The sequence below is a fragment of the Littorina saxatilis genome, unplaced genomic scaffold (genome assembly GCF_037325665.1).
Source record: "Littorina saxatilis isolate snail1 unplaced genomic scaffold, US_GU_Lsax_2.0 scaffold_874, whole genome shotgun sequence".
NCBI classification, from domain to species: Eukaryota; Metazoa; Mollusca; class Gastropoda; order Littorinimorpha; family Littorinidae; genus Littorina; species Littorina saxatilis.
Genome location: NW_027127672.1, coordinates 17,899 through 45,000, shown reverse-complemented (window position 1 = coordinate 45,000; position 27,102 = coordinate 17,899). Strand labels below are relative to the sequence as shown.

Genomic DNA, 27,102 nt, shown 5'->3' with positions numbered 1-27,102 from the left:
TTTTTTCTTTTCTTTTTTTACAGCCGAGGGGGAGGGGGGGTTCCGGAACCCCTGTAACCACCACCCCTAATCCGCCCCTGCACACACACACACACACACACACACACACACACACACACACACACACACACACACACACACACACACACACGAATGTCGAACATATCTGTGTCTGCTGGATTTTGTTCGTTAAAATGTTGCTGGTATGTCTGCGTTAAAGTTTCCTTGAATTTATCTGTTAATTTATCCCAACTTACTTTGTGGAAATCAGTGTTCCCGGCAGTACTGTGTTTTTGCTGGTATTTCGGTGTTGAAATCGCCTCCCAAAAGCAATTAATGTTAGTCACGTCCGGGTACAATTCTTCAAAGTGTCCGTGATAATGCCATTGTGGGGGGCCAGGGGGCAATCCACCATTTGCTTTGTTTTCTGCGAACCCTCCCAGACGACTTACGCCCGAGGAAAGGGAGACCTATATATTGTGCGAGGGTTGGTAGTTGTGGCGAAGGTATGGGGCGCAGATTTGGGGTTTGCGTGTTGTTGTTGTTGTGGTGGTGGCGGCGGTGGTGGTGGTGGTGGTGGTAGTAGAATGAAATGTGCGTGTGTATGTCGGGGGGGGGGGGGGGGGAGGGGGGATGAGGTGTGTGTGGGGTGCGGTTGGTGGTTGCGATTTCAGGATGAGATGTGTGTTTGTGCGCGCGCACACACACACACACACACACACACACACACACACACACACACACACACACACACACACACACACACACCCTATATGAAGAAAACAAACGATTGCAAGAACAAATGAATTTTGTCCAATAATGCAATACCTGAATTTCAATGTGATGCATTGAAAGGCTCAGCGCGATCCTGGTTCTACTGTTCAAAACGATAACAAAGCCAATGACAGTGACAAGTGACAGTGTCAAACAACAATATGCGGGGGAAGACAGAGCCAATGACAGTGACAAGTGACAGTGTCAAACAACACTATGCGGGGGAGGACAGAGCACGAGCAACACACGATACAAACAATTGGAAGTGGTTTTCTAGATACCACAAGCAACATCAATAACCTGAGACAAAATACACCCTGAGATGTGACTTCTTTGATGACAAGAGTCCTGTTCAACTCTCCATCTATATCTAAGATCTGGCCAGGATGTTATATGGGTCGAGGCCATCCCTCTTTTTGGACCAATCAACATCCTTAGTTCTTCCTATCTGAAGCTGGAATTGTTAGATCAAATATTTTGTATAAAGCTACCAGTGTCAATAGGCACAATCAATTTATAAAAAACAAAATCGCAGCTTTCACAACAAGCAGTCTGACTGTTAATTTCTGGGAGGTGCCCTGGGGAGGGGGGATGGGGAGGGGGAGGGGGAGGGGGAAGGGGGCAGCTTAATCCACGTAAAAGCCTGCCTAGAGAGTGTGAGCCGAACTGAACGGATTGTGTCTTTAGAGCATCACTTGTGCAAATAGAAAAGCAATGAAGAGAGACAGAAAAACTGTATGGCTTTCTAATACAATAATCGATTGTGGAGTTGCTCTCTGTCTTTACGAAAAACGGAATCTAACATGGCTATCCACTTTGGACGGACGATTGATATCCCATCAGTAGTTCTTTCTATCATTGTTTTGAAATGATATGGGCACAGAGGCATGCTCCCCCCAAGACCCCAACCCATCCTACCCCGAATATCTGCTACTTTTTATTCAATAATATTTGATGGATTTAAAGATATATTCATCATGCTTTGGTGATTTGTGTCTGTATGATTAATTTGTTTTATGTAGGTTGTACTTTTAATTGTTCTATTCTGTATATATATGTTCTTTTGTAAAGGGCCTAGAGCCATAGGTTAGGCACTTAAAAATGTCCAGTTATTATTATCATTATTATTATAATTGAAAAGCACTTTGTACACTCCTTTAGATCTGCCCATGTGTTTAAATGAAATAAGAACATAAGACCATGCTCCACCTGGAGGCATTATATGAATGTTTAAGTCTTTAATCATTGTTTTAACAAATATCGTGCACATGTGTTTGACCTAACATGGACATTGACATTTTGATGTACAATACCTCTTTTATTCGTTTATGTTCTTCTTTATTATGTATGTGCTATTGCAATATGTGATTGTGGGACATATAGGCGTGCCATTATACAACCAGCTATGTAATGAAGCATTATATGAACTGTCTGAGTACTTCTTCACAGAGTGGGAATTTAATGCCTATTTAATTTTGCAGACTGACATGTAAAACCCCTTGGTCACCAATGTTGCACGTAAAAGAACTCGGTCATTCTGCAAGAGTGCAGATGGCTGATAACATCTAAACACACCAATTTGTGGCTGAATTAATTTTGCAATTTCACATAACTTTCAATCAAGAAGTTAATTCAGCAACAATTAGGACAGTGAGCAGAAAACACGTGACCATATTAAAGAATGGTCGTAACCGAGGTAGAAGCTGAAGCCTTGAAGGGGTCTCTGCTAACCTGCCGGTCACTACAGGCTTACGATCGAATGTATCCGTGTGGACGGATGTTTTCATGTCATACAAATGCCTGGGTGTAGCTGTGACAATCTACACATCTGTGTAGGCTGTTGGTGTGTCTATGTGGAACGATACTGTCATTCCAGGTGGGAGGGGGGGGGGGACAACCAAAAAGATTTATTCTAATCTACAAATCTATAAAGGCTGTCTGTCTGTCTGTCTGTATGTATGTATGTCTGTCTGTCTGTCGGTGTGTCTCTGTGTGTCTCTGTGTGTCTCTGTATCTTTGTATCTTTGTTTGTATGTGTGTGTGTGTGTGTCTGTATGTGTGTGGTGTGTGTGTGTTTGTGTGTGTGTGTGTGTGTGTGTGTGTGTGCCTATCTGTCTTTTTCTCTGTCTGTATTTCTGTATGTCTGCATGTATGTATGTGTGTCTGTCTGTGTGTGCTTTTGTTTGTCTGTTTGCACGCCACTTTTGCCATCTTCTCGATTCACGAATACGCGTGTGTGAAGGAGAGAGAAAAACACACACGCAGAATCAATAAAACGAATATTCTGCATCCCTTCATTTTCTCTAAACGACACTGTCGCTGCACGCTAGCTACTGGCTTTCCCGGTATGAAGACGTCTTTGTGGGGGGAAGACACCCAAGCTATCAATGAGACACAGTGGGGGCGCCACAAACAGGCCACCAGCCTCATAAAAAGCAATCCTCTGTTCCGCTGCGCCTTTCCTTGCAACCGCTTTGCTGATTTATAGACAATTAACCCACTGTTGTTTTGCTTCTCCAGGGGAGAGAAACGGTGCAGCAAAACGATTGTCAGGCTTTAGTTACCGTCCTTTGTTTTAATAATAATAATAATAAATTAATGAGCATTTATATAGCGCAACATCATAATTTACAATTATGCTCTTTGCGCTTGACACATTTAAAATTAAAACACAGTTATACAAGCATTTACATCTACATTCATAGTCAGCAACGCTTAATTAAAAGCATACACCATCAAACATACATACAAAAGATTCTTCCAATAACTAAGTAATAAAAACATGAATAAAATAGGTAGTGAAAATAGGTTTTGCTTTGTCAAGAGAGATAAATCGTTGCAGAAAAACGATTGTCGGGCTTTAGTTACCGTCCTTTGTTTTGCTTTGTTAAGGGAGATAAATCGTTGCAGAAAAACGATTGTCGGGCTTTAGTTACCGTCCTTTGTTTTGCTTTGTTAAGGGGGATAAATCGTTGCAGAAAAACGATTGTCGGGCTTTAGTTACCGTCCTTTGTTTTGCTTTGTTAAGGGGGATAAATCGTTGCAGAAAAACGATTGTCGGGCTTTAGTTACCGTCCTTTGTTTTGCTTTGTTAAGGGAGATAAATCGTTGCAGAAAAACGATTGTCGGGCTTTAGTTACCGTCCTTTGTTTTGCTTTGTTAAGGGGGATAAATCGTTGCAGAAAAACGAATTTCGGGCATTAAGTTGGGTTTATAGCTAAAGTCCTTTGTTTTGCTTTACCAAGCAGAATAAAGAAGTGAGAAGATCAATGATCGGGTTTATAGTTACCGTCCTTTGTTTTGCTTTGTCAAGGGGGATGAATCGTTGCAGAAAAACGATTGTCGGAATTTGGTTACCGTCCTTTCTTTTGCTTAATCAAGGGAGATAAGATGTTTGGAGGATCAAGTGTTAGGTTTAGAGTTAACGTCCTTTGGTTTGCTTTATCAAGGGAAGCAAAAGGTTGATTAAAAACGATAGTGGCATTTCCGTAAGCGTCCTTGGTTTAGCTGCACCAGGGGAGATCATCTGGAGCAGTACACGATTGCTGGGCTTAAAGGTATGGTTCTTGGTTTGCTGCACCAGGGGAGATCATCTGGAGCAGTACACGATTGCTGGGCTTAAAGGTATGGTTCTTGGTTTGCTGCACCAGGGGAGATCATCTGGAGCAGTACACGATTGCTGGGCTTAAAGGTATGGTTCTTGGTTTGCTGCACCAGGGGAGATCATCTGGAGCAGTACACGATTGCTGGGCTTAAAGGTATGGTTCTTGGTTTGCTGCACCAGGGGAGATCATCTGGAGCAGTACACGATTGCTGGGCTTGAAGGTATGGTTCTTGGTTTAGCTGCACCAGGGGAGATCATCTGGAGCAGTACACGATTGCTGGGCTTGAAGGTATGGTTCTTGGTTTAGCTGCACCAGGGGAGATCATCTGGAGCAGTACACGATTGCTGGGCTTGAAGGTATGGTTCTTGGTTTTCTGCACCAGGGGAGATCATCTGGAGCAGTACACGATTGCTGGGCTTAAAGGTATGGTTCTTGGTTTAGCTGCACCAGGGGAGATCATCTGGAGCAGTACACGATTGCTGGGCTTGAAGGTATGGTTCTTGGTTTTCTGCACCAGGGGAGATCATCTGGAGCAGTACACGATTGCTGGGCTTAAAGGTATGGTTCTTGGTTTTCTGCACCAGGGGAGATCATCTGGAGCAGTACACGATTGCTGGGCTTAAAGGTATGGTTCTTGGTTTGCTGCACCAGGGGAGATCATCTGGAGCAGTACACGATTGCTGGGCTTGAAGGTATGGTTCTTGGTTTAGCTGCACCAGGGGAGATCATCTGGAGCAGTACACGATTGCTGGGCTTGAAGGTATGGTTCTTGGTTTAGCTGCACCAGGGGAGATCATCTGGAGCAGTACACGATTGCTGGGCTTAAAGGTATGGTTCTTGGTTTGCTTTAACAAGGGAGATAACACGATGAAGATAAACGATTGTTAGGTATGTACCTTTGTTTTGTTAATCAAGGGAGATAACGCTTTCACGGGACGCGACCGCGAGGGCTTTGGTTATCGTTCTTGCGTCTGCACAGCGTGCAACGTGTTGGGTGTCCGTTAGCGTGACACACAGATTCTTCTCCCCCACAATCACTTTTTGGGATTGATATAATTTCACCATTAAGAGGCGATTAATAAACACGCAAAAATGCACAGGGAAGGGGGTGGGGGGGTGGGGGGGGGGTGGGTAATTGACCAGTGTGGCCCTGCCTTTATTCTCTGCCTTGCGAGGGCGTGACCTTTGACGAAGTTCTTTAGTGTGTGCAGACGAAACTTAAAGGCACAGTGCAGCTCACAGCTGAATTTCACATCTTGAGGATAGAACTCGCTTGTTCATTTCATTGCTTGTATTTCTCTCAGGTGCAAGAATTGTGGTTTCGCATAACTCACTAACTCTTGTTGCACGTGTTGGGTAAATTCAGAGCGCTTACGTCCCGTTGTTTCTCAGATCTTGACACCGGTGTCAGTTACGAAAGTACTTCAACACTTCAACATTCTTGTATTCCTTCAGCAATAACCATTTTAAATGCTTATTACAAATGTCAATTTTCAAATTTACACTTGAGCTGTTCAGACAGAGTGTGTGTGTGAGTGTGTGTGTGTGTGTATGTGTGTGTGTGTGTGTGTGTGTGTGTGTGTGTGTGTGTGTGTGTGTGTGTGTGTGTGTGTGTTGTGTGTGTGTGTGTCTGGTTTATGCGACTGTTCGCATCCGCTGTGGTTATGAGCGTCAGTGACTGTGATATATATAAATGATCCTTATTGCTTAAATGCTCATGTTATAAGTTAATCTTAGCAGTGTAGTTATGTTTGATTGTTCTTAATGATCGTGTGTCTGTCTTAATGATCATGTGTTTGTCTTAATGATCGTGTGTTTGTCTTAATGATTGTGTGTTTGTCTTAATGATCGTGTGTTTGTCTTAATGATCGTGTGTTTGTCTTAATGACCGTGTGTCTGTCTTAATGATCGTGTGTTTGTCTTAATGATCGTGTGTTTGTCTTAATGATCGTGTGTCTGTCTTAATGACCGTGTGTCTGTCTTAATGATCGTGTGTTTGTCTTAATGATCGTGTGTTTGTCTTAATGATCGTGTGTTTGTCTTAATGATCGTGTGTTTGTCTTAATGATCGTGTGTTTGTCTTAATGATCGTGTGTTTGTCTTAATGATCGTGTGTCTGTCTTAATGATCGTGTGTTTGTCTTAATGATCGTGTGTTTGTCTTAATGATCGTGTGTTTGTCTTAATGATCGTGTGTTTGTCTTAATGATCGTGTGTTCAGTGTCTTAATGATCGTGTGTTTGTCTTACTGATCGAGTGTTTGTCTTAATGATCGTGTGTTCAGTGTCTTAATGATCGTGTGTTTGTCTTAATGATCGTGTGTTTGTCTTAATGATCGTGTGTTTGTCTTAATGATCGTGTGTTTGTCTTAATGATCGTGTGTTTGTCTTAATGATCGTGTGTTTGTCTTAATGACCGTGTGTCTGTCTTAATGATTGTGTGTTTGTCTTAATGATCGTGTGTTTGTCTTTATGATCGTGTGTTTGTCCTAATGATCGTGTGTTTGTCTTAATGATCGTGTGTCTGTCTTAATGATCGTGTGTCTGTCTCAATGACCGTGTGTCTGTCTTAATGATCGTGTGTTTGTCTTAATGATCGTGTGTTTGTCTTAATGATCGTGTGTTTGTCTTAATGATCGTGTGGTTGTCTTAATGATCGTGTGTCTGTCTTAATGATCGTGTGTTTGTCTTAATGATCGTGTGTTTGTCTTAATGATCGTGTGTTTGTCTTAATGATCGTGTGTTTGTCTTAATGATCGTGTGTTTGTCTTAATGATCGTGTGTTTGTCTTAATGATCGTGTGTCTGTCTTAATGATCGTGTGTTTGTCTTAATGATCGTGTGTTTGTCTTAATGATCGTGTGTTTGTCTTAATGATCGTGTGTCTGTCTTAATGATCGTGTGTTTGTCTTAATGAGTGTGTGTTTGTCTTACTGATCGTGAGTTTGTCTTAATGATCGTGTGTTTGTCTTAATGATCGTGTGTTTGTCTTAATGATCGTGTGTTTGTCTTAATGATCGTGTGTTTGTCTTAATGATCGTGTGTTTGTCTTATTAGAAATGCGATGTGGTGCCAAAAGACAAATGTCCATGTGTGTGTACAATGAAAATGGACATTAAAGTTTTCTTATCTTATCATATCTTAACACAAAATACTCACTCTCCACATTAAGTATCCAGGCTGTTGAACGTAGGTATGTGACCAAGTGAAAAGAGGCTCTTAGTCCGGAATGAAAGGATAGACAGGTGTGTGGGGTGGGGGGGTATGCATGACCACTGACACGAGCCGAGACTGTACCTTGAAATCTTTCTCTTGTCCTACCGGTCATCTTTCTGTGGCCACAAGAGGCTACAAAGACAATTTAGTAAATGTTCAACCGGTGGTCTTCAAGAGTCCAGTGCGGGTGTCCTTTATCTGACATTTTCAAACCTCACAGCGACCTTTAAATCGGAGGTTAGTTTTCAATAATTTAGGGATCTTTAGAGATTAAAAACAAGAACGCTGAAGTGTGATTACCCATGCAGTTAATCGAAATCATTCCTCTAACTTCACATACTAACAAGGTCAGAGAGAGAGAGAGAGAGAGAGAGAGAGAGAGAGAGAGAGAGAGAGAGAGAGAGAGAGAGAGAGAGAGAGAGAGAGAGAGAGAGAGAGAGAAGAGAGAGAGAGAGAGAGAGAGAGAGAGAGAGAGAGAGAGAGAGAGAGAGAGAGAGAGAGAGACAGAGACAGAGACAGAGACAGAGACAGAGAGACAAACCTATCAAACCTGCTATAACATTCTACGGCACAAACTATGAATAACACATCGCCGTCTCGTTCACCTGTTCCACATTGAGTAACTAGACCAAAAAACTCTTTCTTTTTTGAAAACAAAACACGATGAAAGAATCTGGCCACCTGCACCACATATAAACGTGACCGCCTAAGATGATTTCAATGTTTGATCGCATAACTCACGGTGTGTTTGTTTCTTTCTCTGACCACAGACATGACGACCTTGACCTCAGTGTGCTGCACGGTGGTGCTGGTGGTGTGCGTGCTGTCGCGGGCAGCACTGGCCCTGAACGAAAGAGAAACACGCTGCGTCGTGGACTGCTCCATCTTCGGGGAATCACGATTCTGTGCCTGCGCTGACGTCATTCGGCCCGCGTCCGTCGACAGCTTGGAGAAGAGGAGTGGAGTGCGGGTGCCCTTCCGGTTCGGCAAGCGTGGCTCGGTGGCCAAGCGGCAACAGAGACAGCCTTTCCGTTACGGCAAGAGGAGCTTTGCTGGCTCTGCGGACCTCAGCGACTACAACTCTAGACTTCCAAGGTGATTTAAAAAAAATATCTTTTTAATATTTTCATTAAGAAAATACTGAAACGTCTCAACCTTATTTCACATTCTTACATCACATTTCTATCAATAGGCCTACCATATCCCTACTTACTAATACACATTTTTTTGAAATGAGCAAAATATGAATATTAACTTTGTTTGTGGGGTTTGCACTTCTGGAGGGGGTTTGCACTTCCAAGGTGAGTTACTGCTCTCCATCCCCCCCCTCCCCCTCGATGAGGATTTTGATGCTTCATGTCCTACAGTCCTTTGATTAAGAACAACATAAAATGCGATACAACCGCCCCCACCCCACCTCGCCCCCTTCCACCCTCAACAACAAACTAAATCAAAAGACAGAGTGGCAAGTTGCTATATCGAGCTCCCCGTAATGTTTAACAAACACAGGATCCTGGAATTTAACTATCATTTTCAAACAGCCTTTGAACACATTTTCCACACATGTCCGAAAAAAAATTTTAATCAAAGAACGGAGTGGCAAGTTGCTATATATTTCCCCATAACAAGAAATTTGACACAGGATCCTCGAAATTATCTATCATTTCCTGAAGATCAAACAATACTGTACTCACGTGTTTATTTCTTGCTCTCACTGACGCGCAGTCACCATTGGTCTGCTATCTATCATTTCCAAACAGCCTTTCAACACATTTCCCAAACCTGTCGGCAGTGACCATTGTTCTGCTATCTATCATTTCCAAACAGCCTTTCAACACATTTCCCAAACCTGTCGGCAGTCACCATTGGTCTGCTATCTATCACTTCCAAACAGCCTTTCAACACATTTCCCAAACCTGTCGGCAGTCACCATTGGTCTGCTATCTATCACTTCCAAACAGCCTTTCAACACATTTCCCAAACCTGTCGGCAGTCACCATTGGTCTGCTATCTATCATTTCCAAACAGCTTTTCAACACATTTCCCAAACCTGTCGGCAGTGACCATTGTTCTGCTATCTATCATTTCCAAACAGCCTTTCAACACATTTCCCAAACCTGTCGGCAGTGACCATTGTTCTGCTATCTATCATTTCCAAACAGCCTTTCAACACATTTCCCAAACCTGTCGGCAGTCACCATTGGTCTGCTATCTATCACTTCCAAACAGCCTTTCAACACATTTCCCAAACCTGTCGGCAGTCACCATTGGTCTGCTATCTATCATTTCCAAACAGCCTCTCAACACATTTCCCAAACCTGTCGGCAGTCACCATTGGTCTGCTATCTATCACTTCCAAACAGCCTTTCAACACATTTCCCAAACCTGTCGGCAGTCACCATTGGTCTGCTATCTATCACTTCCAAACAGCCTTTCAACACATTTCCCAAACCTGTCGGCAGTCACCATTGGTCTGCTATCTATCACTTCCAAACAGCCTTTCAACACATTTCCCAAACCTGTCGGCAGTCACCATTGGTCTGCTATCTATCACTTCCAAACAGCCTTTCAACACATTTCCCAAACCTGTCGGCAGTCACCATTGGTCTGCTATCTATCATTTCCAAACAGCCTTTCAACACATTTCCCAAACCTGTCGGCAGTCACCATTGGTCTGCTATCTATCATTTCCAAACAGCCTTTCAACACATTTCCCAAACCTGTCGGCAGTGACCATTGTTCTGCTATCTATCATTTCCAAACAGCCTTTCAACACATTTCCCAAACCTGTCGGCAGTCACCATTGGTCTGCTATCTATCATTTCCAAACAGCCTTTCAACACATTTCCCAAACCTGTCGGCAGTCACCATTGGTCTGCTATCTATCACTTCCAAACAGCCTTTCAACACATTTCCCAAACCTGTCGGCAGTCACCATTGGTCTGCTATCTATCACTTCCAAACAGCCTTTCAACACATTTCCCAAACCTGTCGGCAGTCACCATTGGTCTGCTATCTATCACTTCCAAACAGCCTTTCAACACATTTCCCAAACCTGTCGGCAGTCACCATTGGTCTGCTATCTATCACTTCCAAACAGCCTTTCAACACATTTCCCAAACCTGTCGGCAGTCACCATTGGTCTGCTATCTATCACTTCCAAACAGCCTTTCAACACATTTCCCAAACCTGTCGGCAGTCACCATTGGTCTGCTATCTATCACTTCCAAACAGCCTTTTAACACATTTCCCAAACCTGTCGGCAGTCACCATTGGTCTGCTATCTATCACTTCCAAACAGCCTTTCAACACATTTCCCAAACCTGTCGGCAGTCACCATTGGTCTGCTATCTATCACTTCCAAACAGCCTTTCAACACATTTCCCAAACCTGTCGGCAGTCACCATTGGTCTGCTATCTATCACTTCCAAACAGCCTTTCAACACATTTCCCAAACCTGTCGGCAGTCACCATTGGTCTGCTATCTATCACTTCCAAACAGCCTTTCAACACATTTCCCAAACCTGTCGGCAGTCACCATTGGTCTGCTATCTATCACTTCCAAACAGCCTTTCAACACATTTCCCAAACCTGTCGGCAGTCACCATTGGTCTGCTATCTATCATTTCCAAACAGCCTTTCAACACATTTCCCAAACCTGTCGGCAGTGACCATTGTTCTGCTATCTATCATTTCCAAACAGCCTTTCAACACATTTCCCAAACCTGTCGGCAGTCACCATTGGTCTGCTATCTATCATTTCCAAACAGCCTTTCAACACATTTCCCAAACCTGTCGGCAGTCACCATTGGTCTGCTATCTATCACTTCCAAACAGCCTTTCAACACATTTCCCAAACCTGTCGGCAGTCACCATTGGTCTGCTATCTATCACTTCCAAACAGCCTTTCAACACATTTCCCAAACCTGTCGGCAGTCACCATTGGTCTGCTATCTATCACTTCCAAACAGCCTTTCAACACATTTCCCAAACCTGTCGGCAGTCACCATTGGTCTGCTATCTATCACTTCCAAACAGCCTTTCAACACATTTCCCAAACCTGTCGGCAGTCACCATTGGTCTGCTATCTATCACTTCCAAACAGCCTTTCAACACATTTCCCAAACCTGTCGGCAGTCACCATTGGTCTGCTATCTATCACTTCCAAACAGCCTTTCAACACATTTCCCAAACCTGTCGGCAGTCACCATTGGTCTGCTATCTATCACTTCCAAACAGCCTTTCAACACATTTCCCAAACCTGTCGGCAGTCACCATTGGTCTGCTATCTATCATTTCCAAACAGCCTTTCAACACATTTCCCAAACCTGTCGGCAGTGACCATTGTTCTGCTATCTATCACTTCCAAACAGCCTTTCAACACATTTCCCAAACCTGTCGGCAGTCACCATTGGTCTGCTATCTATCACTTCCAAACAGCCTTTCAACACATTTCCCAAACCTGTCGGCAGTCACCATTGGTCTGCTATCTATCACTTCCAAACAGCCTTTCAACACATTTCCCAAACCTGTCGGCAGTCACCATTGGTCTGCTATCTATCACTTCCAAACAGCCTTTCAACACATTTCCCAAACCTGTCGGCAGTCACCATTGGTCTGCTATCTATCATTTCCAAACAGCCTTTCAACACATTTCCCAAACCTGTCGGCAGTGACCATTGTTCTGCTATCTATCATTTCCAAACAGCCTTTCAACACATTTCCCAAACCTGTCGGCAGTGACCATTGTTCTGCTATCTATCATTTCCAAACAGCCTTTCAACACATTTCCCAAACCTGTCGGCAGTCACCATTGGTCTGCTATCTATCACTTCCAAACAGCCTTTCAACACATTTCCCAAACCTGTCGGCAGTCACCATTGGTCTGCTATCTATCATTTCCAAACAGCCTTTCAACACATTTCCCAAACCTGTCGGCAGTCACCATTGGTCTGCTATCTATCACTTCCAAACAGCCTTTCAACACATTTCCCAAACCTGTCGGCAGTCACCATTGGTCTGCTATCTATCACTTCCAAACAGCCTTTCAACACATTTCCCAAACCTGTCGGCAGTCACCATTGGTCTGCTATCTATCATTTCCAAACAGCCTTTCAACACATTTCCCAAACCTGTCGGCAGTGACCATTGTTCTGCTATCTATCATTTCCAAACAGCCTTTCAACACATTTCCAAACAGCCTTTCAACACATTTCCAAACAGCCTTTCAACACATTTCCAAACAGCCTTTCAACACATTTCCAAACAGCCTTTCAACACATTTCCAAACAGCCTTTCAACACATTTCCCAAACAGCCTTTCAACACATTTCCCAAACAGCCTTTCAACACATTTCCCAAACAGCCTTTCAACACATTTCCCAAACAGCCTTTCAACACATTTCCCAAACAGCCTTTCAACACATTTCCCAAACAGCCTTTCAACACATTTCCCAAACAGCCTTTCAACACATTTCCCAAACAGCCTTTCAACACATTTCCCAAACAGCCTTTCAACACATTTCCCAAACAGCCTTTCAACACATTTCCCAAACAGCCTTTCAACACATTTCCCAAACAGCCTTTCAACACATTTCCCAAACAGCCTTTCAACACATTTCCCAAACAGCCTTTCAACACATTTCCCAAACAGCCTTTCAACACATTTCCCAAACAGCCTTTCAACACATTTCCCAAACAGCCTTTCAACACATTTCCCAAACAGCCTTGCAACACATTTCCCAAACAGCCTTTCAACACATTTCCAAACAGCCTTTCAACACATTTCCAAACAGCCTTTCAACACATTTCCAAACAGCCTTTCAACACATTTCCAAACAGCCTTTCAACACATTTCCCAAACAGCCTTTCAACACATTTCCCAAACAGCCTTTCAACACATTTCCCAAACAGCCTTTCAACACATTTCCCAAACAGCCTTTCAACACATTTCCCAAACAGCCTTTCAACACATTTCCCAAACCTGTCGGCAGAAAAGCTAGAAATCAATCCGTGCCGTCATCAGTTTTCAAAATCCTTTTAGAAAGGAAGCTCTTACGATTGGGAGGGTATTGACTGAAGACGAGGACAGATTGGAACAGCGGAAGTACATTAAAGTCAATGAAATGTTTGGCAAAGAATCTTTGACCCGTTCCTGACTATGAGATTGCATTTTGCCATTTCAGTTTGGAGTCTAATAATGATAATTGACCAATTTGTCATTTAAAATTACTTTTGAAATTGAAATGGCAATAACAGATTCAAAAATAAGTTCATTGTATTCAATACTAATCCTTGAATCCAAAAATATATACACATATTGTGTTGTTATTGAAAAAGTTCAAAAATCAAGATAATTCGTTTTGTGCAAATGAGTTTTAGCTGGCTTGAGTTACCAAGAGATTTGGTGAGTGCTGTCTCGGCTTCCGTGCTTCGACCAGCGGGCCATTAATAGTCTCGGTGAAAAGATTGCAATGCTTTCAATTTCAATCTGTAACATTGACTCTTGTAACATTGACTCTTGTAACATTGACTCTTGTAACATTGACTCTTGTAACATTGACTCTTGTAACATTGACTCTTGTAACATTGACTCTTGTAACATTGACTCTTGTAACATTGACTCTTGTAACATTGACTCTTGTAACATTGACTCTTGTAACATTGACTCTTGTAACATTGACTCTTGTAACATTGACTCTTGTAACATTGACTCTTGTAACATTGACTCTTGTAACATTGACTCTTGTAACATTGACTCTTGTAACATTGACTCTTGTAACATTGACTCTTGTAACATTGACTCTTGTAACATTGACTCTTGTAACATTGACTCTTGTAACATTGACTCTTGTAACATTGACTCTTGTAACATTGACTCTTGCCTTGTCGTGTAGATTTCTCGTTATGCGACATGTATTTTTGAAAAGTTTGAAATGGACTCAAACCGGTGTAACACGAAATTTTTACTCCACGAAAAATTTACTCCGGAGTAAATATTTCGTACGAAATTCTTACTCCGAGTACACTTTTCGTACGAGAAAAGAACTCCCCAAGGCACGAAAAAATTACTCCCTCCACGAAATTTTTACTCCCCATTTTTTTTACTTCCAGTAAAAATCTCGTACGCAAAAAAGGGGTTGCGGGCGAAGGGATAATGCCAATAAGTGATCTTGCGCACACGAATGTCGCGCTACCCTCCTTCCACCCCTTCCACCACCAAGACTAACAGGGGACAAGGGAGTAACAATTTCGTACACCTGGCATGGGAAGTTAAATTGCTCGTGTTGGGGTGAAGTAATTTATTCGTTATTTATTCGTCAGGGGAGTAACATTTTTGAACGAAATGTTTACTCGGAACTCACCTGTCTTGGGGAGTAATTTTCTCGTGCAATGGGGGGAGTGCTTTTTTCGTAAAGGGAGTAAGTTTTTCGTACGAAATGTTTACTCCGGAGTAAAAATCTCGTGGGAGTAATTTTCTCGTGTTACACCGGCACGGTTGGCCTAGTGGTAAGGCGTCCGCCCCGTGATCGGGAGGTCGTGGGTTCGAACCCCGGCGGGGTCATACCTAAGACTTTAAAATTGGCAATCTAGTGGCTGCTCCCCCTGGCGTCTGGCATTATGGGGTTAGTGCTAGGACTGGTTGGTCCGGTGTCAGAATAATGTGACTGGGTGAGACATGAAGCCTGTGCTGCGACTTCTGTCTTGTGTGTGGCGCACGTTATATGTCAAAGCAGCACCGCCCTGATATGGCCCTTCGTGGTCGGCTGGGCGTTAAGCAAACAAACAAACAAACAAGAGACAGCGTCATTGTGTGAAGGAAACAGAAGCAAAGGAAACGACATATTTTGAATGTACATATAAATCCACAAATTCAATGTTGAAAGCATTAGGCCTAAAAGAAAAATAGGTGTGGTTACGGTAACCCGACCTACCCTATTTTTTGGGGCCGACCCTATAACTTTTTATTACATTTGTAAAAAAAAAAAAAAAAAAAAAAAGAAAACAAGAAAACGAGTGCAGAAAACGCAATGAAAGCGAAAGCGCTCGAGTCATCATGCAGACGACAGACGATGCAAGGGAAATAACTCCTTCTACTAAAAAGGCCCAACAGACGGTTCCCATGACAAAAATGGCGGCATCTTCTGCTACACGCTTGGGTGCTCTGCTAATGGCAAAGTGCGACCACCAAAATGAACTCAAACAAATCGCAGCTTATCCAGAGACTTTACATGTGAGTGAGCTGTTTGGCGCAATTCGCCCAGAGATGAATATGAAGAGATACGGCGCGACAGCTTGGGGTTACTCTGATGTCACAACCGCGTGCACAAACCAAAATGGCTTCGAGTTGTCATGGGGGCTAACAGTGGGGGGAATTTGCGATACGTTTGGTCTGTAAGCCATCCTCTTCAAGTGTCAAACTTTACAACAAGAGGAGGAGGACGATCTGAATGCTGCCCAGGAGCCTCCTGACGCATTTCAAGTACTCATGCTCTCTACGCAATCCAGGACACTCCCAACAAAAAAGACAAGCAGGTGAGGTTTGGTGCATTTCCCATTGAAAAAATTGGCCATAGAAACAAAGTTATCAAATGAGATTGAAAGAGAGGGTCATGTCATTTAACTATTGTTTTACAAACTGTAATTGTAACGGAATGATTTTGTACAATTGTATTTGTGAATGCATAACATTTTACTGAGAAACCGAGGACTGCTGGTGAAGAGAGAAAATGTGTAACAAACTAAGATACTAGAAACACCAAGGAAAGGAGGGGCACAAAGAAAAGAAAACAACAGACAGATAGGGAAACGTGTGGACATTTGTAACAAAAAAGCCGACAAAGAAACAACAAGCACAGAGAGGGTAAACACGTCCACACATTTTCCCCTCTCTGTGCTTTGTTTTGTTTCTTTGTCTGCTTGTTTTCTTTTCACTGAAGAAGATCTTTAAATGTCAAAACATCAGTACATTGTTTTTCTTTGTGCCTCTCCTTTCCTTGGCGAGTAGGTATGACATAGTTGCTCATACAATCTTTATTTTAATATTAAATAGTTTCCCTTCAGTATTTTAACTATGTTCTTGCATTCATTTGTGTGCAGCGCTGGCGTGAAGGAGGGTCTCAGCAGAAAGGATGAGCTCTTCAATGATATCCTGCTACAGCTGAAAGGAAAAGGCGTTGATTTTCCATCTTTCACTGCAGACATGATTTTTGTGTGGATATAAATCTTGCGATTGAAACACATACATGTGGAAATAACTTGTTGCTGTGAACACTTGTGACTCAAAGTGAAAGAACAAAGTTTGTGTTCAAGAATGTGAACTTTAAAGACTCTGAGGATGGCACATATTTAGATCCAATGACTGACAATCGCTTGTGGGTAGATTTATTTGAGTGAGAATTAAGCCACAAACACCAATTGAGCCATAAACTGCTTTCGTCTCAAATTCCTCTGATCTTCTAATTTTTTTTGTTTTAAAAGGCAAGTTCAAAATTGTTCAAAAGAATATCCATAGTCGCACACTTATTTCCCTGTCAAGTAGGTTTAATTTGTATACATTAAATGATTAATAGAAAAAAAAGTTAACAAAAAAAAAAGTGATTGCCTACCTACCTACCCTATTTTTTTGGCTATGTTACCTTAACCACACCTATTTTTTTTTTTGGGCCTTACAGGAATTGAACGCACTACAATAGACACACTCTGGAAATATAGAATTCTGTCGAGGTTTCATTGGTTGTGGAAGAGCGGTATTTCTACGACAGTGAGGCAATTGGTGTACACTACATTTGGGGTGTGCACGTTAAAGATCCCACGATTGACAAAAGGGTCTTTCCTGGCAAAATTGTATAGGCATAGATAAAAAAAATGTCCACCAAAATACCCGTGTGACTTGGAATAATACGCCGTGAAAAGTAGGATATGCGCCGAAATGGCTGCGATCTGCTGGTCGATGTGAATGCGTGATGTATTGTGTAAAAAAAATCCATCTCACACGGCATAAATAGATCCCTGCGCCTTGAGTCCGAGTCTGGAGATACGCGCGCGATATAAGACTTCATATAACAATTGTCCTTGTTTTCATAGGGACAGTAACATCGTTGAGGCTTTGAGTCTTGATTCTTGAGTCTTAAAGCAAAGTTATATACTTATCTCATTTGGAATTAACAATTCAGTCAGGCTATTGACACCACAGTTGGTTGTGAGTTCCAATCTACATGCTTTTGAAAGTAAAATATGACGGGCGCAGTGGCGTAGTGGATAAGACATCGGCCTCTTGATCGGAAGGTCGTGAGTTCAAATCCCGGCCGCGGCCGCCTTGTGGGTTAAGGGTGAAGATTGTTCCGATATCCTAGGTCAACTAATGTGCAGACCTGCTGGTGCCTTATCCCCCTTCGTGTGTACACGCAAGCACAAGACCAAGTGCGCACGGAAAAGATCATGTAATCCATGTCAGATGGTATTCCCCCTTTAACACAGGCACCACTGTTTATACGAAAATACCGACGTTTCAAATACTGTGCAGACGGGCGCAGTGGCCTAGTGGATAAGATATCGGCCTCCTAATCGGAAGGTCGATGTCAAATCCCGGCCGCGGCAACCGTGTCGGTTAAGGAAGTAGATCTTTCCGATCTCCCACTAATGTGCAGACCTGCTAGTGCCTTATCCCCCTTCGTGTGTACACGCAAGCACAAGACCAAGTGCGTACGGAAAAGATCTTGTAATCCATGTCAGAGTTCGGTGGGTTGTAGAAACACGAAAATACCCAGCATGCCTCCCCCGAAAGCGGAGTTTGGCTGCCTAAATGGCGGGGTAAAAACGGTCATACTCGTAAAAGCCGTGGGAGTTTCGGTCCATGAACGAAACAATCAAACAAATATAAGGTGTCCACTCGATAGTATACCTTTTCATAAAAAAGAAAACCCTGTGGAGATTCCAATAATGTAACACGCTATCGTGGATTTTGCGGTAACAAATAGTCGGTTAAAAGTCGGCCATGTAAAGTAACAACAACAACAACAGCAAGGGAGACAAACCACAGACAAAGACACAGACAGAGAAAGAGCGATGTTTCTCTGTGAAGAGCAGAGGGGAATACGTAGAGGTTACATGCCGAGTCTCAGTGATTATCAAAAATAATGGTCGAAGTTTGCGGATCATGAAAAATGCGAGCTTTAGCGAGCTTTTTCATGACCGCGAACTGAGACCATTATTTTTGATAATCACTGAGACGAGGTGTGTAACCTCTTTATTCCTCCTTTCTTCAGTTATTCAAAGAAAAGAGGAGGTTTTTTGCGAAAGTTTGATCGAATCCTATTCACTCAACCAGTCAACCTGCGCAGGCGATCGATTAATGCGCGGTTGTATAGTTCCGTGCAAATTATTCCATTCTGTTAACACTTCTTGTCAGTTTTCCTATTTTGGACTAAAATCAAGTACACAGATATGCTGTTATTCTGCTGTGGCGGCAAAGGCAGATATTGTGTGTTCTGTATATGTTTTGGTATCGGTTAGGATAATGTTCTTTCGTCAAATGGGACTAGCAGACGAACTTTTGCACCCGTGTTCCAACGTTAAAAACTGTATGAAGTTAAGTTTTCTGGGGAAAATAGTGTATGAAACCGCTTTATGTTGTTTAAATTGATGAGATGTGTGCATTTGGTTGCGTGTGATCTGTTTATTAAATGAAATATTGTTGAAAACTGACCGTCGGATTGCAGTCTGTTGTCGAAGAAACTGAGTGAAAAGAAGGGGAACTACTCTTGTCGCTAGACAAAGTAGGAGTTACTTGCCTTGGGAAATTGCTTGTGATGAACGTCTGATCTAGATTCAGAAAACAACCGAACTCATGGATTTTATATGAAGATTCATGTGTTCAGGCCTGTAGTTGTTAATTTAAATGCGGTATGTTTGTATTGTTTGCTCCAGAGATGTATACTTCGTACATTAGAGCGTTCGGAACTTTTCAGTCGCAAAAAGTAGTACCGAAACAGAACAGCTTCTCAACCCATTGCACTATCGAGGATTCAGGCTGTTGCTGGGTCGTTATTTGTTTGGTTGCTGGGTCATTATCGAAAAATAACTACCCCTACAAGTTTACAGAGGTAAAGAAGCAGAGGGGGGAATACAACCAACGCTTTCCAGAGTAATATTTGGCCTTTGACATTTTGTCAAGAAATATATTGTTTTCATTTCATGTTAGTTAAAGTTCACGTTAATTGTTTGTCAAATCCATGTTCCCACTCACCCACGCTTGAAATCACACACAAAAGCCTCAAGGGCTTCGAGTAATCGATGTGCGAAGCCAGTGGAAGAATTTTATTGTTGTGAATTAAATTGATTGTCAAGGTTTTTTCGTCTACGCTCAGATCCTGTGCTGACAAACAAGCAAGCAACTCTACGGTCAGACAAGGAGATACAGAAAACGACGCGTACAGACAGACTCTCTCTGTCTCTGTCTCTGTATGTCTGTCTGTCTGTCTGTCTGTCTGTCTGTCTGTCTGTCTGTCTCTCTCTCTCTCTCTCTCTCACACACACACACACACACACACACACACACACACACACACACACACACACACACACCTCCCACCCCCTATCCCTCTTGACTCTGGCTGCATCCTGTTCACAATGGGAAGGTAAACAAAAGTTAATTTGGTGAGTGACATCTTAGTGACATCTTAGTTGCTGTGGAAGAAGGATGATATCTTTAACCAAGTTTGCTTCCTGCTTCAGTTACAAAACACGTCCGATGAGGCATGGCGCTCACAGTGCTTCAAGTGGATGGAGCATTAATAATTATGTTAAAGGCACATGCCGTCCTGTGAAAAATGTCGACTTACACAAAAAAAAGATTTGGCAAGAATTGATAATGAGACAGTTCCACCCATTCTTACCAACAATAAACAGGAGGCTTTCTACCTTTCAAATATTTTAACGCTGGGTCAAATGCGGTTATATTTTATCGCTTTGTCAAATGGCTGTATTTTAACGCTATGTCAAATGACTATTTTTTAACGCGATGTAGAATAAGGTCCTTTTGTGAAAAATGTGTTCTGTTAAACAAGGAGTATTTCATCAGATCGTGTTTGCATTTGCATCAGTTGATAATGCATTGGCACAGCAAAAAAGAAAAATATGTTGCGTGTGTGTGTGTGTGTGTGTGTGTATGTGTGTGTGTTTGTGTGTGTGTTCGTGCGTGCCTGCGTGAGCGTGTGTGCGTGCGTGTGTGTGTGTGTGTTCTGGTTCCCGGTCGAACGGATAAATGGTGTGTCGAAAAGAAATGGGGTTTCGGTGAAACCTCTTAATTTAATTCACTTGAACTTTTCATCCCGTGTCAAAGCTCTTCACATTTCTTTTTGTAAAGCACCTCGAAACCCTGCACAACTCTCACCATCACGTGACCCTGAGAGTGAAATTCTCGGAAACGCAGAAGAAGAACTTCCCTTTATCTCTCTCTCTCTATCTCTCTCTCTCTATCTCTCTCTCTCTCTCCCCCCCCCCCTCCACCCCCCGCCCCTCCCCCTCGCTTGTCGTCTCCCAAATTTCAACCTCCATGTTTTTGCCACACTTTCGTTTTGTTCTCTCTCAGCAATTGTTGACGCTTTTCCTGTGTGTGTGAAGCTACATTGCATGTCCTTATTGAACTGGACACGCCTTCCACTGTTTAGCAAATACCTACATCATCTCTGGTCTGCACAGGAGTTTGGACACATACAGGAATTTAATAGCAAGGATGCAAAGTATGCATTATTTTGGTGCATGGATTTCTCAGGTCAAAACGTGCACAATGCAAGTTTTAAAACAAATGTAACAAAAAAGCAATCGTCTGAGAAAAAGCGATTTATTTTCGAAATTTGCTCCAAAATCTATTTGCGCACTGTGATCGTTTCAATTACGACTGATATTGTTAGTTAGTGAATACATCTGCGATCTTTCAGTAATTTAAATTATTATTAGAAGAAATGTAACCATCATTTCGGTTGGTCTGTTTCAGTGCCTATGATTTTCTCGAGGAAGACATGTAACAAGGTCTGACGTCATTTCCGTCGCCACCATCTTCACTGATTGGCTGAGCGCTGAGCGTGCAGGGCTGTTCACTGATTGGCTGAGCGCTGAGCGTGCAGGGCTGTTCACTGATTGGCTGAGCGCTGAGCGTGCAGGGCTGTGGCATCGCATCGTAGAGAACTAAGACAATAAATGAGCGAGTTGTCGGACGTGTCTGATATGTCTTTGTGTGACAGAGCGAGTTGTCGGACGTGTCTGATATGTCTTTGTGTGACAGAGCGAGTTGTCGGACGTGTCTGATATGTCTTTGTGTGACAGAGCGAGTTGTCGGACGTGTTTGATATGTCTTTGTGTGACAGAGCGAGTTGTCGGACGTGTCTGATATGTCTTTGTGTGACAGAGCGAGTTGTCGGACGTGTCTGATATGTCTTTGTGTGACAGAGCGAGTTGTCGGACGTGTTTGATATGTCTTTGTGTGACAGAGCGAGTTGTCGGACGTGTTTGATATGTCTTTGTGTGACAGAGCGAGTTGTCGGACGTGTTTGATATGTCTGTGTGTGACAGAGCGAGTTGTCGGACGTGTTTGATATGTCTTTGTGTGACAGAGCGAGTTGTCGGACGTGTTTGATATGTCTGTGTGTGACAGAGCGAGTTGTCGGACGTGTTTGATATGTCTTTGTGTGACAGAGCGAGTTGTCGGACGTGTCTGATATGTCTTTGTGTGACAGAGCGAGTTGTCGGACGTGTCTGATATGTCTTTGTGTGACAGAGCGAGTTGTCGGACGTGTCTGATATGTCTTTGTGTGACAGAGCGAGTTGTCGGACGTGTCTGATATGTCTTTGTGTGACAGAGCGAGTTGTCGGACGTGTTTGATATGTCTTTGTGTGACAGAGCGAGTTGTCGGACGTGTCTGATATGTCTTTGTGTGACAGAGCGAGTTGTCGGACGTGTCTGATATGTCTTTGTGTGACAGAGCGAGTTGTCGGACGTGTCTGATATGTCTTTGTGTGACAGAGCGAGTTCTCTTTCGTGTTTCGTGTGTCTGTGTTTGATAGAGCGAGTTGTCTTTTGTGTTTAATATGTCTATGTATGATAGAGCGAGTTGTCATTCTTGTTAGATATGTATGTGTGTGATAGAACGAGTTGAGTCTATCGTGTTTGATGTCTGTGTGTGTGATAGAGAGAGTTGTCTATCGTGTTCGATATGTCTGTGTGTAAAAGAGCGAGTTGTCTTTCGTGTTTGATATGTCTGTGTGGGATAGAGCGAGTTGTCTTTCGTGTTTGATATGTCTGTGTGGAAGTCCTTCAAATAGCGGTATAGGATATCGGACAAAATAGCCCAGGCTAATACGTACGTATTTTTAATGCAATAAAGCCATTAATTGTGTTCAGATATCGACAACAGATAAATCAAAGATACAAGACACATACATATTTGGTATAAAGTCATGCAGACATCATCATCATCATCATCATCATCAGCATCATCATCATCACCATCAGCATCATCATCATCATCATCATCATCAGCATCATCAGCATCATCATCATCATCATCATCATCATCATCCCGATGCATTCACATCTGCATGCCCTTAAGGCCACACAGAATACGGTATTCTGTGGCTTCAAGGGCCTCCTGGCGTATCCTGGGTATAGTCCTCGGTACTGCAAAGCTCTGAAAAGCTCTTCAAACTACAAAAATACGGAAAGAATTCCTTTAAATACCTGTCACGTTTTATAGTCAAAAGAATGACCTAAAACGGTCAATTACTGCTAACTGACTAACCACACCACGATCCACTCTCGCAGTCACACAAAAAAGTTAGAAACAACAAAAGTATAAGTTCTAGACGTCTGTTTATATACACTACCTCTCCACCTCCCTCTTCTCGTGAAGCCAAAAGTGTGTTTACGACCAAGTCGTAAAACAAAAACAAAGACAACTGACAAAAGCCAGTTAAAGTTTATGAAATAATAAGAACACGCTGAACCGTGTAAAGTTAGAAAACACTTAGCTGCTCTGTAAAAAGTCTTAGCCTGTACAGGCGTTAACACTCCACGTTGTCACAACTCAAAGTTCTTCATAAAGGGTTAGAAAGATGACAAGATGGGGCGGGGGGGGAGGGGGGGGGCGTTTACGCATGGGTGCACTCAACTCTCAGTGTAGCCAGGGTCCATTCGATGAAACAGTGGCGCAGTGGTGCATACAGGTGAAAGCCGCAGCAACACCAGCAACAGCCGTAGAACAGCAACCGTACAGCAAAGAACAGCAACCCCCGTCCAGCAAGAGTGTAGCCAAAGTGTAGCCCGTCTCCAGCCAACGTGTAGCCAAAGTGAAGCACGTCTCCAGCAACCAGGTAGCAACAGGGTAGCAACCGGGTAGCAAACCTCCAGCAAGTCTCCAGCAAGCTGAAACAGAGCATTTGGTGCAGTGACCATGCCAACAATCCCCCCTTTTTCCACCTTTAAACCTATTTAACTTCCCCCTTCAGCGAGCACGTGGTACCTGCAAGAATAGTCTTTTAATAACAACTCAAGACATTTTCTCCTCCTCTCCATATCTGCAAAAACCATATACAGATTACAATTTAGCGTTATAATGAGCAAGTTATACGCTATTATGGAGAAACAAAGCAGAGTCTACATTTCACAGACATTGACCGGTCACCAGCGTAAAGTAACGGCTAATCAGTACCTCAACAGCTTGTAAAACGTAGCTCTCCCAAGCAAACCGCTTGAATATTTGGCTCCCGCTCGTCAGCGAAAATATGTAGCCAAATCCCTCCGTCCTAAGCCTTCTGTGTATTGCACTAACATCAGAAGCCCGTTGGTAGACCTAATCCAGTCTTTCAACGCGTTGGAATCCTCCAAAGTTTAGTCAACGGAATCCAGACCTGTCGTCTGCAAAGCATGTAGCGAAAAGCACAAAAAGAAAGAAGGGAAAGAAAGACCATGTGATCTCCCTGACCAATCAGCAATCGCCTGTCCTACAACAAGTGATATCCCTGACCAATCACTGGTCGCCTACTATACACACGTATTGCATGCTAGGAACACGTGTTTTAATAGTGAGCGAAAAATCACCTCATTTTCCCGCACGGATTTTACGCCGGCAATTTCCACGTGCATTACGTGATTTTCCACAAAAGCTTTTTCCGCAATGCGGTAGCCAGCACATGCGCATTACATTGCAATTTTATGGAAAGCCGTTTGGCTCATAACCATTACACGCGTAATAAAACATAAATACACGTGTAATAAATAATTGATACACGTGTAATAAATGATTAATGCACGTGTAATAATCATTTTTTACGCGTGTAATAAATAATTCATACACGTGTAAGAAATGATTAAATACGCGTGTAATAAATATTTCATGCGCGTGTAAGAAATGATTAAATACGCGTGTAATAAATATTTCATGCGCGTGTAAGAAATGATTAAATACACGTGCAGGAAATAGTTTATACGCGTGTAAGAAATGATTAAATACACGTGTAGGAAATTATCCAAGCGGAGCGCGGGCGAAGCCCGCGCGTAGCGAGGTAGTTTTTTTTTCATCTCCCAGCACTGAAAATTTTTTTGCCAAGTGGTGTCTGTCTGTGAACATTGTTCTAGAATTCATCTTTTAGCACAATATTAGCGACACTGTTTGGACAATTCTATTAAAATTAGGCGTACAAACTGATTTTGTTTCGGGGAATCCTCTCAGAGGATCAGAATTTTCATATAATATCATCGGAAGCTGTTACAACGGGAAAATGTGAAACTTTTGTCACTTTTTAACATGGAATTTCATCTTTGAGCGTTTCAAGCGGACTTTAATAAAATAGTTATTTGCGAATTAAGCAGCGGAAGACACTCACCGGTTCAACATGTGTATGGTCATTAAACCTCAAAACATTTCAGTAAGTGGTTTAGACAAACACCTCCGACATGGGAGGGTGACTGGTTTGTAGCTGAAGAGTTTTTTTCTAAAGTGTGTTCTAAATACAAATGACGTACTGGTAATGATGTAATGAGTTGTTCTAATCTTCTTCTTGGAACTCTTGCTGTTCCAAGCTTGTTCTTAGCAAGTCTTGGTGACGAGAACAAAGACTATCAATGAAATCTTTAGAAATAACCTCTGACAACGGCGACGATGACGACGACGACGACGATAACAACAACAACAACAAATGACATCGACGACGACGACGACAACAACAACAACAACAACAACAACAACAACAACAACAACAACAACAACAACAAAAACAACAACACGAGAACAACAACAATCACGACAACGAACATGACAACAACAACACCAACAACTACGACGACAACTACAACGACTGGGTTATGATGACATCACCAATGATTTAAAGGCCGTTAAAAAATCGTTAAATCCTATTTCTTCACTGATTCTTATGAAATTTTAAAGGTAGGTTTGTTGTCCCCAACTTATTTTCACTCCATACTTTTCCAGAAGAAAAACATAATTTTGGCAGTTAAAAACCGTTAAATTTCAATTCTTCACCGATATTTATGAAATGTTGTGGGTAGGTTCGTTGTCCCCAACTGATTTTCACTCTATACTTTTCCAGAAGAAAGACATAATTTTGGCAGTTAAAAAACGTTAAATTTCAATTCTTCACCTATCTTTATGAAATTTAGTGGGTGGGTCCGTTGTCCCAAACTGAATTTTAAGACATACTTTTCCAGACAAAAAACCTTATTTTTGGCAGTTAAAAACCGTTAAATCTCAATTCTTCATCGATATTTATGAAATTTTGTGGGTAGGTTCGTTGTCCCCAACTGATTTTCACTCCATACTTTTCCAGAAGAAAAACATAATTTTGGCAGTTAAAAACCGTTACATTTAAATTTTCACCTATCTTTATGAAATTTAGTGGGTGGGTCCGTTGTCCCAAACTGAATTTCAAGACAAACTATTCCAGTCAAAAAAACTTATTTTTGGCAGTTAAAAACCGTTAAGTCTCAATTCTACACCGATATTTATGACATTTTGTGGGTAGGTTTGTTGTCAGATTTGACATGATGGCAGAATTGAAAGTGTGAGATATCCTGATGTTTCACAATTTATGCTGCATAATTCAGCCCCATAGGCGCTTGAATTTTAGGTGGAGTTGGGTTTTTTTTCAGCCCAAACCAGTAACCCCCACATGGTTTTCATGTCCCTTTCTGAGAGACTTCAAGAAGTTTCAATTTGACGTCATGATTAGCCTGCCGCATTAGCAAGTATGAAAACACGTCATCGATGACACATTTTAAGACAGAGAGAGAGAGAGAGAGAATCATGTACACACAGATGGACGACTTCGCTTGGGGTATGTACTGCCCGGCAGTACACATCTACTTTATTTAAATACACGTGTATTTAATCATTACATACACCCGTAATAAACTTAAAACTTGAATCGGAAAATATACGACATGCAAAGCAACAACTCTCGTCTATTCTACTTCCGGTTCGCGCGCACAACAACCGACT

The 27,102-nt window shown here is 42.3% G+C and overlaps 2 protein-coding genes across 3 annotated transcripts in view; both read left to right on the top strand.

The window, feature by feature from the left end:
• Positions 1–5,840, top strand: part of LOC138956064 (uncharacterized) — a 16,264-nt gene extending 10,424 nt beyond the window's left edge. Inside the window, exons 3-5 of the mRNA XM_070327527.1 lie at positions 4,618–4,802; positions 4,964–5,139; positions 5,835–5,840. Of these exons, the coding sequence (XP_070183628.1) occupies positions 4,618–4,802; positions 4,964–5,139; positions 5,835–5,840 (367 nt within the window). The remainder of the gene's footprint in view (positions 1–4,617; positions 4,803–4,963; positions 5,140–5,834) is intronic.
• Positions 5,841–8,338: 2,498 nt separating this feature from the next.
• On the top strand, positions 8,339–21,804 carry LOC138956063 (uncharacterized). 2 transcript variants are annotated; one of them, XR_011452482.1, is made up of 3 exons: positions 8,339–8,687; positions 21,588–21,687; positions 21,760–21,804. XR_011452482.1 is itself a non-coding variant. In XM_070327526.1 (2 exons), the coding sequence occupies exons 1-2, from the start codon at positions 8,365–8,367 to the stop codon at positions 21,616–21,618; spliced, it is 354 nt and encodes a 117-aa protein (XP_070183627.1). In that variant the 5' UTR covers positions 8,339–8,364; the 3' UTR covers positions 21,619–21,804. The 2 variants fall into 2 exon arrangements, 1 of the variants encoding a protein (XP_070183627.1); XM_070327526.1 differs by having other exon boundaries at positions 21,588–21,804.
• The last annotated feature ends 5,298 nt before the right edge of the window (positions 21,805–27,102 follow it).